The sequence below is a fragment of the Nerophis ophidion genome, linkage group LG20 (assembly GCF_033978795.1).
Source record: "Nerophis ophidion isolate RoL-2023_Sa linkage group LG20, RoL_Noph_v1.0, whole genome shotgun sequence".
Taxonomy (NCBI): domain Eukaryota; kingdom Metazoa; phylum Chordata; class Actinopteri; order Syngnathiformes; family Syngnathidae; genus Nerophis; species Nerophis ophidion.
In genome coordinates, this window is record NC_084630.1 from 33,827,796 (window position 1) to 33,841,596 (window position 13,801).

The 13,801-nt window shown below is 40.9% G+C and overlaps 1 protein-coding gene across 5 annotated transcripts in view; it reads right to left on the minus strand.

Moving 5' to 3' along the window:
• fam13a (family with sequence similarity 13 member A) overlaps positions 1-13,801 on the minus strand; it is a 230,842-nt gene that overhangs the window by 20,354 nt on the left and 196,687 nt on the right. For all 5 annotated transcript variants that reach the window (XM_061881057.1, XM_061881052.1, XM_061881051.1 and 2 more), the window contains 2 exons: positions 4,764-4,980; positions 4,539-4,680 (listed from right to left, as the gene is read on the minus strand). In XM_061881057.1, the coding sequence (XP_061737041.1) occupies positions 4,539-4,680; positions 4,764-4,980 (359 nt within the window). The remainder of the gene's footprint in view (positions 1-4,538; positions 4,681-4,763; positions 4,981-13,801) is intronic.

The following is a 13,801-nucleotide window of genomic DNA, read 5'->3' on the forward strand; positions in this document are numbered from 1 at the left end:
TTTCCTGTTGAAAACATCCCGGAATGATGACGCGTGTTTGTGACGTTATTGGTTGGAGGGGACATATTAGCGCAGCACCATTTGCGGCTAAAAGTCGTCTCTTTTCATCGCGCAATTAAACAGTATTCTGCACATCTGTGTTGCTGAATCTTTTGCAATTTGTTCAATTAATAATGGAGAAGTCAAAGTAGAAAGATGGAGGTGGGAAGCTTTAGCCTTTAGCCACACAAACATACGATGTTTCCTTATTTAAAATTCCCAGAGGTGAAGCTTTACTATGGATCAGAGCGGTCAAGCGAACATAGTTCCTGACCACTTGTCAACCGGCAGGTTTTGGTGAGAAAATTGTGGTAAAGAGTCGCCTCTTACCGTAGATCTGCGGAGCTTGCGCCGTCCATGCAGCTGCCCTGACTTCCCTCAGAGACTGGCGTCAAGACACCCGTGAAGACACCCCTCCGACTGTCAGGTACTATTTAACTCACTAAAACACTAGCAACACAATAGAAAGATAAGGGATTTCCCAGAATTATCCTGGTAAATGTGTCTAAAAACATCTGAATCGCTCCCAATGCAATGGCCTTTTTTTTTTTTTTATATTATTTTTATTTATTTGTTTTTTTCTAGTCCTTCGCTATCAATATCCTCATCCACAAATCTTTCATCCTCGCTCAAATTAATGGGGAAATTGTCATTTATTCCCAGAATTATCCTAGTAAATGTGTCTAAAAACATCTGAATCGCTCCCAATGCAATCGCCTTTTTTTTTTTTTTTTTACTTTTTATTGTTTTTTGTTTTTTTTCTAGTCTTTCTCTATCAATATCCTCCTCCACAAATCTTTCACCCTCGCTCAAATTAATGGGGAAATTGTCGTTTTCTCGGTCCGAATAGCTCTTGCTGCTGGAGGCTCCCATTATAAACCATGTGAGGATATGAGAAGCATCGTCTGCTACTTCCGGTACAGGCAAGGCTTTTGTATTAGCAACCAAAAGTTGCGAACTTTATCGTCGATGTTCTCTACTAAATCCTTTCAGCAAAAATATGGCAATATGGCGAAATGATCAAGTATGACATAGAATGGACCTGCTATCCCCGTTTAAATAAGAAAATCTCATTTCAGTAGGCCTTTAAGCTACATTTAAACCAATGTGGGAGCAGGTGGATAAAATGTTTTGCCAAAGGACATAACCGCAGTGACTCGGAGGGCGTAAAAGCGATATCGAACCTGGAACCCTCAAGTTGCTGGCACAGCTGCTCTACCAGCCGAGCCACTCCACTCCGCACTAACATTAAACTTTCATAATTAAGGTGGGGCGCTGCCAAATAACTTCTCGCGGGCCGCGTGTCTAAGACCCCTGGTCTAGAACATGTTTTGCTCTATTCATTATTGACATGTTTCTTGCTACTTTATGTTGTATATTTTTTTAACATGAGGTTTCCAGTTCATTTCATCATCTATTATTACACCCAAAAATGTCTTCTCCATACTCCTTTCAATATCCACTCTATTCGTATTTGTGTTTGACTTTCTCTTCTACTGTTACCAAGTAGCAATATTTTAGTTTTACCCAGGTTCAAAGATGGTCTGTTTTTGTCAAACCATCTTTTTATTTTGTTCATTTCTTCTGTTATTATTTGTAGTAGCTTCTGTGCGTTCTCTCCTGAACAAAAGGCAGTTGTATCATTACGGATTAAATGAGAGACAATTCCTTTGGAACTATTGGACAATCAATACTACTATGGATCAGCAACAAATTCTTTCAAATGCATTTGTGAGACCTCTATTTTAGTCCATCTTAACCTCTTAAGGCCCGATCTGTTTGTTTACATGGTTTTTTTTCTTTCTCTTTGCTATTTGGGCTTATTGGACCCTAATTAGGTTCTAAATATCATCTTTAGATGTGATGTACTTAGTCCATAAGTACACAAACGTGTACTTCATGTGTAGTGAAATGCTAATTCTTAGTTTTAAAATTTTTTCTTCACAATTCCATTGTATGTTATACTCTTTTGACACCACCAGATGGCAGTATAAGTGTCCACATAAGTGGCCATAAGACCCCAATTCAGTAGTGTACTACTTCCGTATAAAATAGTACACGGTCTAGCTCCAGCCTATCTTGCTGAGTGTATTGTACCATATGTCCCGGCAAGAAATCTGCCTTCAAAGGACTCCGGCTTATTAGTGATTCCCAGAGCCCAAAAAAAGTCTGCGGGCTATAGAGCGTTTTCCATTCGGGCTCCAGTACTCTGGAATGCCCTCCCGGTAACAGTTTGAGATGCTACCTCTGTAGAAGCATTTAAGTCCCATCTTAAAACTCATTTGTATACTCTAGCCTTTAAATAGACCCCCCTTTTTAGACCAGTTGAGCTGCCGTTTCTTTTCTTTTTCTCCTCTGTCCCCCTCTCCCTTGTGGACGGGGGGGACACAGGTCCGGTGGCCATGGATGAAGTACTGGCTGTCCAGAGTCGGGACCCAGGATGGACCGCTAGCTTGTGTATCGGTTGGGGACATCTCTGCGCTGCTGAACCGCCTCCGCTTGGGATGGTTTCCTGCTGGCTCCACTTTGGACGGGACTCTCGCTACTATATTGGATCCAATTTGGACTAGACTCTCACCGTTATGTTAGATCCACTATGGATTGGACTTTCACAATATCCTGTTAGACCCGCTCGACATCCATTGCTTTCTGTCCCCTAGAGGGGGTCCTCTCCAAGGTTTCTCATAGTCATCATTGTCACTGTCCCCGACGTCCCACTGGGTGTGAGTTTTTCCTTGCCCTTATGTGGGCTCTACCGAGGATGTTGTTGTGGTTTGTGTAGCCCTTTGAGACACTTGTGATTTAGGACTATATAAATAAACATTGATTGATTGATAGTGTACACAATTTTGGAAATAAGAGCTAAAAGGTGCTGTCCACGTATGTGGCCACTAAGGCCTTTAAAACTGCTTGGAGGGTTCCTCCGCACCAAACTCATCCAACATGCTTGCTATGAGCAAAGCTGTTCCCACAGACTTAGAATTGTGTAAAATGTCTTTGTCGCCCGAGGAATTGAGATCATAAAGGGGTCCCAATTAGAGATGCGCGGATAGGCAATTATATCATCCGCAACCGCGTCACCAATGTCGTCATCCACTCGCCGTCCACCCGAACCAACATTTTTATCAGAAACGCATCCGCTCGCTGAAATATATCAGAGGTCGGCCACCTTTGCCACTCACAGAGCCAATTTAAAACTGTTTCACTGAGTGACGAAGACAATTGGAGCCGTTGAAGTTCTCGCGATTATCCGATTGGTGTTCATCCTGATGACAAGGATGTGGGCGTGCCGTGAAGCCATTGCCTTTGAAACCTTCAACAACATGTACACACCGATTATTAGTCTGGCAACATGTTGTGTGCAGCTTCTGCAATCACACGTACAAGATTGAAAGGCATACTGGGTGACACAGAGTACACTGATGGTTGTGATATAAACAACTTTAACACTAATATGCGCCACGCTGTGAAGCCACACCAAACAAGATTGACAAACACATTTCGGGAGAACATCCTCACAGTAACACAACATAAACGCAACACAACAAATACCCGGAATCCTTTGTATCCGTGACGAATCCTGAATATATTTTGGGGCGGTATAGCTCGATTGGTAGAGTGGCCGTGCCAGCAACTTGAGGGTTGCAGGTTCGATTCCCGCTTCCGCCATCCTAGTCACTGCCGTTGTGTCCTTGGGCAAGACACTTTACCCACCTGCTCCCAGTGCCACCCACACTGGTTTAAATGTAACTTAGATATTGGGTTTCACTATGTAAAGCGCTTTGAGTCACTAGAGAAAAGCGCTATATAAATATAATTCACTTCACTTCACACCCCCACGCCCCCAACGCCGCACACCTTACCGACGCACGGGGCGGGGGGTGGGGGGTGGCGGGGTTTGCTGCTAGCGGGGTGTATACAATTGTCAGGTAATGTCATGGATACAAAGGATTATGGGTATTTGTTGTGTTGTGTTACTGGGAGGATATACTCCCGAAATGTGTTTGTCAATCTTGTTTGGTGTGGCTTCACAGCGCGGCGCATATTACTAAGAGTGTCAAAATTATTTATATCACAACCATTAGTGTACTCTGTGTCACCCAGTATGCCTTGCAGTTGTGTGCGTGTTGCTGCAGAAGCCACACACAACAAGATGCTGGACTGACAAGCAGATCGTACATGTTGTAGAGGGCGACAAAGTCAATGACTTCATAGCACGCCCTAATACTTATTATCTGGGTGACTGCCGGTAGTCATTCTAGAGAATATTGGCGTCTCCTATTGTCTTCTTCGCTTTGTGACACAGGTCTTAAATGGCTCTTTGAATGGCAAAGGATACCCATCCCAGGACCATGTATATCAAATATTTCCGGATGATTCAACCGCCACCCGCCCGAATCTAATTAAAATCTATTTTTTCGTCATGTCACCCGCCCGACCCGCGGACGAGGCCGCAAACCGCGCATCTCTAGTCCCAATGCTTTTGTCCCAACACCTACCCTGTATTTTCGCTCATCTTCAAACTTCTCCTCGAACCTGTGGATCTTCTTTTTGAGGACGTGGATCCTCTTAGTGAGCTGGGCGGTGGTCAGCTCCTCCTTGTCGTCGTCACAGGAACCCAGCGAGGAACTCCTCCTGCGACTGCACAGCCACAACAACGTTGGCGTTATAGTTCCCCCACGTCTTCAAACTCCCGTCCACATTCTGACGGAAACGACGCCCACCTGCTGAAGGAGTGGGCGTTGGGCGGCGACGGAGGCACTTCGGTGTCGTCCAGATACTGCTGGCACTGTCCGTAGCCGTAGAAGCGAGGGGACAGCATGGGGTCGCTGTCCTCCTGCAAGAGCTGGCGAATCAGCAAACCTCCGGCGTGCGGCGACAGACGAGCCTCCTCACGGTCCATGCTGTCCCTCCGCAGGGACGAGAAGGCCGGTACCGGTTCTGTTTTGACAGACAAACAAACACGGCATGACAGGACCCTTTTTAAAGGACAAGTCCATCTAAATAATACTTTTTTAAATTTTGCTGTTACAAATTGCCTATTCAATGAAAATACATCAATTTTTTTTTCAATTAATTTTTTTTATTTTTTATTATTGGAGCAAATTCTACTTACTAAAAATTCAAATAATTTTTTAAAGTAATTTTGAACTAAATATTTATATTCTCTGGTGTGGATGAACTTGACTGGCCTGCACAGAGTCCTAACCTGAACCCAGTAGAACACCTTTGGGATAAATTAGAACGGAGACTGAGAGCAAGGCCTTCTAGACCAAAATCAGTGTGTGACTTCACCAATGTGCTTTTGGAAGAATGGTCGAAAAATCCTATAAACAAACTCCGCAACCTTGTGGGCAACCTTTTAAAGTAATTTTTAAACTAAATATTCATATTTTCTGGTGTGGATGAACTTGACTGGCCTGCACAAAGTCCTAACCTAAACCCTATAGAACACCTATGGGATGAATTAGAACGGAGACTGAGAGCCAGGCTTTCTCGACTAACATCAGTGTGCTTTTGGAAGAATGGTCGAAAATTCCTATAAACACACTCCGCAACCTTGTGGGCAGCCTTTTAAAGTAATTTTAAAACTAAATATTTATATTCTCTGGTGTGGATGAACTTGACTGGCCTGCACAGAGTCCTAACCTGAACCCGATAGAACACCTTTGGGATGAATTAGAACGGAGACTGAGAGCCAGGCCTTCTAGACCAAAATCAGTGTGTGACTTCACCGATGTGCTTTTGGAAGAATGGTCGAAAATTCCTATAAACACACTCCGCAACCTTGTGGGCGGCCTTTAAAGTAATTTTTTTACTAAATATTTATATTCTTTGGTGTGGATGAACTTGACTGGTCTGCACAGAGTCCTAACCTGAATCCACTAGAACACCAATGGGATGAATTAGAACGGAGACTGAGAGCCAGGCTTTCTCGACTAACATCAGTGTGTGACCTCACCAATGTGCTTTTGGAAGAATGGTCGAAAATTCCTATAAACACACTCCGCAACCTTGTGGGCAGCCTTTTTAAGTAATTTTAAAACTAAATACTTATATTCTCTGGTGTGGATGAACTTGACTGGCCTGCACAGAGTCCTAACCTGAACCCGATAGAACACCTTTGGGATGAATTACATTGGAGACTGAGAGCCAGGCCTTCTGGACCAACATCAGTGTGTGACCTCACCAATGCGCTTTTGGAAGAATGGTGGAAAATTCCTTTAAACACACTCCGCGTCACGCCCACATGCCAGCAAGGCTGTGGATGATCAGCAATCAGCGCACCTGGACCTGATGAGTGGGAGCTGAATACAGGACCAGCGGACCCAAGCACTGTGGCGGGAACTTAGTTTCTCGATAGTGAACCGTTAGTGACAAGCCTAATGCTCTCTCCATGGCTTGATTTTACCCCCGTCTTCTCCCTTGTACCCGCAGTGTGTTCCTTCCGTTGCCCTGGATCTCGCCTGCCTCCCTTGATCCTCGACCCCCGCCTAGACACGGACCTTGTCGCCTCTTTCTCTGCTCCACGGACCTCACTTGGATCACGGACCCCTTTCACCTAGACCCCCTTCGGATTTGTCTGCTTCTTCATCCAAATCGCGTTAAAACACAACAGTTAATTACACACATAGTTTAACACCGCACACTCTTGGATTTTGGTCAGACACTCCATTCCTTAGTTTAAGTATAGTTAGTTAGTATTGTTTATTATTATAATATATATGCATTGATGATATATATTATAAATCATTGCACACATTACTTCCCCCTAGTGTCTGAGCCGTCAACTCCCTTTCAGTAAACATAACAGTAATAGCTACAAAAGGTGGATTGACATCATATTGAACCCTATGGTTTAGGAATGGGATGGCACTTCAAGTTCATATGTGAGTCAAGGCAGGTGACCAATTACTTTTGGCAATACAGTGTATCATATTTTCTATTAAATATATTTTATAGATGATTCAATAAGCTATACTGTAAATGCTATTACTTAATATAATGTATATTTGTATAAAATAATGTATTTTGTCAACAACACCTGTTGTCGAACTTTGAGATCAGCCTCAGTACATAAAAAAATATTTCATCATCTCTCCCAAGCTAATTGGGTATACATGCACACATGGCCCCTCACTCTCAAATCAACGCCTTCACCACCGCTTAATTCCTCTAGGGTTGTGGATGGCTGAGCAGCTCTATACAGCGGCGCGGGCCTCCTCAAACCCAACCCTCCCTCTGTTGCAAGTTGGTGTGATATATGTACTATGTTTAATGTGTGCCATGCTATGTGAGGTTGTTTTCCTTGGACCCCTCCTAAAGGGTCTAGCCTTAGACTGATATTTTTTCACCCCCCAAATAAAGTACTATCTATTCTAACACACACACACACGCACACACAATATATATATGTATACACATATATATGTATAAACACATCATATATATATATATATATATATATATATATATATATATATATATATATATATATATATATATATATACACACACATATATACATACACACTTTTACATCAACAAGCCATGTGCAAGAACCAATTAAGTCCGTAAATTGAAAGCTTTTTTTTTTACACCGAATTTATGTAACTGAATTTTTTTGTGTTTAAATTTTGGTACTGAATTTATTTTTGTATTTCAAAATATCCTGACAATTAAATTGAATTAAAATGTGTGAGCAAAATCAGTTAGAATACGGTGTTTTTAAAATATATATATGTATAAACACATCATATATATATATATATATATATATATATATATATATATATATATATATATATAAGTATATATACATATATACATATACACAAACATATACATATATACACATATAAACACACATATACATATATACATACATATACATACATATAAACTAAAGTTAAAGTAGCAATGATTCTCACACACACTAGGTGTGGCGAAATTATTCTCTGCATTTAACCCATCACCCTTGATCACCCCCTGGGAGGTGAGGGGAGCAGTGGCCCACTCGGCCATTGAGTAGGTATATACATATATACATTCATATATATATATATATATATATATATATATATATATATATATATATATATATATATATATATATATATATATATATATATATATATATATATATATATATATGTATGTATATGTATATATATATATATATGTATATGTATATATATATATATACATACACACATATATATTAATACACACACACATATATATATATATATATATATACATGTATATACATATACACACACACATATATATATACATGTATATACACACACACACACATATATATACACATATATATATATATATATATATATATATATATATATATATATATATATATATATATACATATACACACATATAAACGCACGCACACACACTTATATGGAGAACATATCTACATACACACACACATTTCTCCCCAATCTTATATTATTAATGTGGAAAGAAATATGCAAATGAACAAGCTGCAGACCAGATGCAAGAAGTTTTTGTATCATTTATGTATAACAAACTAAAATGTCTACAGCCAAACTGCAACCTATTTAACCGAATTAGAATGAAAGCCACTGCCAGAACGTCTGTGCTGGGGCCGCATATTTAACTTCACATAAGGTCTAAGTCCTCGCCACTGTTGGACCAACGAGAACATTTTGTCCAGAAGCGTAACACTGAAGCCTCTGTGGTCACATTCTCCTTGCTCAGAAGTGCAACTAAAGTAAGACGTGTTGGCCATGGCCAGGTTGAAAGCGGGGAGAACAAAGCGTTGCTGGAGTAACATCCTAAATCTTCCCTGTTGCTGGCAAAAACAGTGGACAAGCGTGACCCTGGCCTACACAACCCCCCCTTGCCTCTTTTTAAAACTCCAGTGGGAAAACTTCCACGGGTGCAGATGTCGTCAAGACGGACAGGCCACGCCCACCGCCATTATCTGCTTATCCTCTCTTGTTGCCGTCTCCACTCAGACAGAAGTTACATGCCCCCGCTCTGTTAATAAGACCTCTCTTGGCGGGATAATGTCAGGGCGTGACGCCCGCTGAGAGCTACACTTTCTTTCTTTCGTGGCTGCACCGTATGGCGGGACATTAAATATGTCAGCCAAAACTGCGGAAAATTGCATAAATAAAGCAGATGAATTTATTCATTAATTTATTTCATTTGTATACTCTCGCCTTTAAATAGACCCCCTTTTTAGACCAGTTGATCTGCCGTTTCTTTTCTTTTCTACTCTGCCCCCCTCTACCTTGTGGAAGGGGGGCACAGGTCCGGTGGCCATGGATGAAGAGTTGGCTGTCCAGAGTCGGGACCCGGGGTGGACCGCTCGCCTGTGCATCGGTTGGGGACATCTCTGTGCAGGTCAGCAGCACAGAGATGTCCCAGCAGAGATCTGCTTGGGATGGTCTCCTGCTGGCCCCACTATGGACTGGACTCTCACTATTATGTTAGATCCACTATGGACTGGACTATCCCTATTATGTCAGATCCACTATGGACTGGACTCTCACTATTATGTCAGATCCACTATGGACTGGACTCTCACTATTATGTCAGATCCACTATGGACTGGACTCTCACTATTATGTTTGATCCACTATGGACTGGACTCTCACACTATTATGTCAGATCCACTATGGAACGGACTCTCACTATTATGTTAGACACACTATGGACTGGACTCTCACTACTATGTTAGATCCACTATGGACTGGACTCTCACTACTATGTTAGATCCACTTTGGACTGGACTCTCACTATTATGTGAGATCCACTATGGACTGGACTCTCACTATTATGTGAGATCCACTATGGACTGGACTCTCACTATTATGTCAGATCCACTATGGACTGGACTCTCACTATTATGTCAGAACCACTATGGACTGGACTCTCACTATTATGTTAGATCCACTATGGACTGGACTCTCACTATTATGTCAGATCCACTATGGACTGGACTCTCACTACTATGTTAGATCCACTATGGACTAGACTCTCACTATTATGTCAGAACCACTATGGACTGGACTCTCACAATTATGTTAGATCCACTATGGACTGGACTCTCACTATTATGTCAGATCCACTATGGACTGGACTCTCACTACTATGTTAGATCCACTATGGACTAGACTATCACTATTATGTCAGAACCACTATGGACTGGACTCTCACTATTATGTTAGATCCACTATGGACTTGACTCTCACTATTATGTCAGATCCACAATGGACTGGACTCTCACTACTATGTTAGATCCACTATGGACTAGACTCTCACTACTATGTCAGATCCACTATGGACTGGACTCTCACTACTATGTTAGGTCCACTATGGACTAGACTCTCACTACTATGTCAGATCCACTATGGACTGGACTCTCACTATTATGTTAGATCCCTTATGGACTGGACTCTCACTATTATGTTAGATCCACTATGGACTGGACTCTCACTATTATGTTAGATCCACTATGGACTGGACTCTCACTATTATGTTAGATCCACTATGGACTGGACTCTCACTATTATGTTAGATCCACTATGGACTGGACTCTCACTATTATGTTAGATCCACTATGGACTGGACTCTCACTATTATGTTAGATCCACTATGGACTGAAGTGCCAATAAATCCTTAAGGCACTGCCTTTGCGTGCCGGCCCAGTCATATAATATCTACAGCTTTTCACACACACAAGTGAATGCAAGGCATACTTGGTCAACAGCCATACAGGTCACCCTGAGGGTGGCCTGTATAAATAACTAACACTGTTACAAATATGCGCCACACTGTGAACAACAAACACATTTCGGGAGAACATCTGCACCGTAACACAACATAAACACAATCGAAAAAATACCCAGAACCCCTTGCAGCACTAACTCTTCCAAGACGCTACGATATACACCCCCCACCTCAACCTCCTCATGCTCTCTCAGGGAGAGCATGTCCCAAATTCCAAGCTGCTGTTTTGAGGCATGTTAAAAAAAATAAAATAATGCACTTTGTGACTTCAATAATAAATATGGCAATGTTATGTTGGCCCTTTTTTCCATAACTTGAGTTGATTTTGCTCAGTTCAAATAAAATACCCCCAATGTTTTTTTTTCTTGTTTTTGAACGCTGATTTTTTTTTGCAGTGTACATGTAAAATAAAAAAACAATACACATCCTTCCTGGCGGAGAGAAATCACGAGACTCCCGAAAGGCTGTTAGAGGAAGAAGAGATGGAGTAAAAACAACCCTGAGGAGAAGCCAAGCGTCTGTAAAAACATCCAACGTATCAAAAAATAAAAACATATATTTTTCTTAGCCGTGGTGGTTTTGCTCAAATTGCTCCACGTACGTGCGCCGGATCAGCCAACGCTCGGGGTGAAAAACGCTCTACCACGCCGTTTATGACCCTGTGTGGCCTTCTGGATGAATCCTCCTAAATCAAGGCTGATGCTTCCAGATGAAGAGGACTAATGAAAACACAACACATGCCGGCGTGCCATTTAGAAAAAGGTTGTCCAGGGCGACACAATGTTCCCCATCACTCAAGCACGCTGCGCAGCTGAGGAAACCATCGCTCTGAACTTTCTATAATTGGACGTGTTAAATATATAATATATAAATATATGTATGTGTGGGAAAAATCACAAGACTACTTTTTCTCTACAGAACTGTTTCATGAGGGGTTCCCTCAATCATCAGGAGTAAATCTCAATCTCCTGATGATTGAGGGAACCCCTCATGAAACAGTTCTGTAGAGACAAAGTAGTCTTGTGATTTTTCCCACACATACATATTGCGCTCAACCACGGTATCGAGCACTATTCTCTGGATAATCCAATCAAGACATAATATATAAATATATATATATAATATAATCTTCGCACATGTCCTACTTTTCCAATTGTCTACATCAGCGGTGTCCAAAGTGCGGCCCGCGGGTAATTTTTTAACGGCCCTAAGCACTTTCTAAAAATACGATTAAAAAATAAAAAACAGAAAAAGTGGTATAAAAGAGCAAACAGGTGAAATGTGACAAGAAAATGTTGCAATGTTTACTCTAATAACACAAAGCTGCCATGCAGGATGGTATTTTCCTTTAAAATATAATAATTAGTCAAAATCAATGTCACATTAAATATTCCACTTTGAGACATTTTTGGGGGAAAATGTTCCATATTTTGTGTTTGCCATATAAAAAACAAAGTTTTTTTTCTAAAGAAGGGCCTAATAAGAACAAACAAAAAACATAAACAACAATAAAAGTTATAACTGACAGATGGATCTGAGGTGGATCTCAAGACGATTGTGTTTAAATTAAACAGTAAAAAAAAATAATTTATTTTTAATGAGTAGGACCCTTTTGGATCCCCAATAATTTTAGTACGGTTTTTTTGTGTCATTGCTAAAAAAAATAATACATTAAAATCAATATTGTTATGTGTTGACATTTTTAAGGCTCCAATTATTATATTATCTCAAATATTCCACTTTGAAATTTTATTGGGGGAAACTTTTGCATATCTGTGTTTTTTTTACATAACAAAACAGGGGTTTCTTTGACAAAAAGGGCATACAACTTGAATATTTAAAAACATTATATTGGCAAATAGACAAATGGGACGACGTGGCGTAGTGGAAGAGTGGCCGTGCGCAACCCGAGGGTCCCTGGTTCAATCCCCACCTAGTGCCAACATCGTCACGTCCGTTGTGTCCTTGAGCAAGACACTTCACCCTTGCTCCTGATGGGTGCTGGTTAGCGCCTTGCATGGCAGCTCCCTCCATCAGTGTGTGAATGGGTAAATGTGGAAATAGTGTCAAAGCGCTTTGAGTACCTTGAAGGTAGAAAAGCGCTATACAAGTACAACCCATTTATCATTTATTTATTTATTTAATGTTGATCTAGAGATTTAAACCTTGAACAACAATAATACAAAATAATGACACATTTTAAATATTTTGTGACCAAAATATTGTGGTGTCCCTGGGACCAAGCCTGAGTGGAGGCCTACATGTATATTTTTACACAAATATTGTATTGGTTTTTGAAATAAAAAAATATCAAAACGGCCCCCGCTTGCATTGATTTTTCAGTGTGCGGCCCTCAGTGGAAAAAGTTTGGACACCCCTGGTCTACATGCAAACATGACATGATCTATTTTTCATTTATTTTGTTTTAACGATCTATTTGTATTCTAGTGCAACGCGGGCTCTGCAACACCTGGGGTCTGCGGTGGTACATTTACCACAAATGTAAATGTCCTTAAATACTTATTAAATCTTGCAGGTTTAAAATAAAAAAAGGGAAAAATTCTACCATTATAATCGTGTTAGCGTCTAACATAGCTAGCAATTAGCACTCTAGTTGCCACCTAACAATTACGGGTTATACTTGCATACTTGCCAACCCTCCCAATTTTCCCGGGAGACTCACGAATTTCGGTGCCTCTCCCGAAAATCTCGTAGGGCAACCATTCTCCCAAATTTCTCCCGATTTCCACCCAGACAACAATATTGGGGGCGTGCCTTAAAGGCACTGGCTTTAGCGTCCTTTCTCACCTGAAAAGGAGACTATTATATATGTCTCCGTTATCCATAAAGTAGGCAGGCACGGAGTTATTTCTCAGCGTGTTTATTCCAGCCGACACGTTAATACATTTGACACACAACATCCGGATTCCCATCATGCATCTCTTCAAAACTACGGCAAGTAGTAATGTCCAAAACC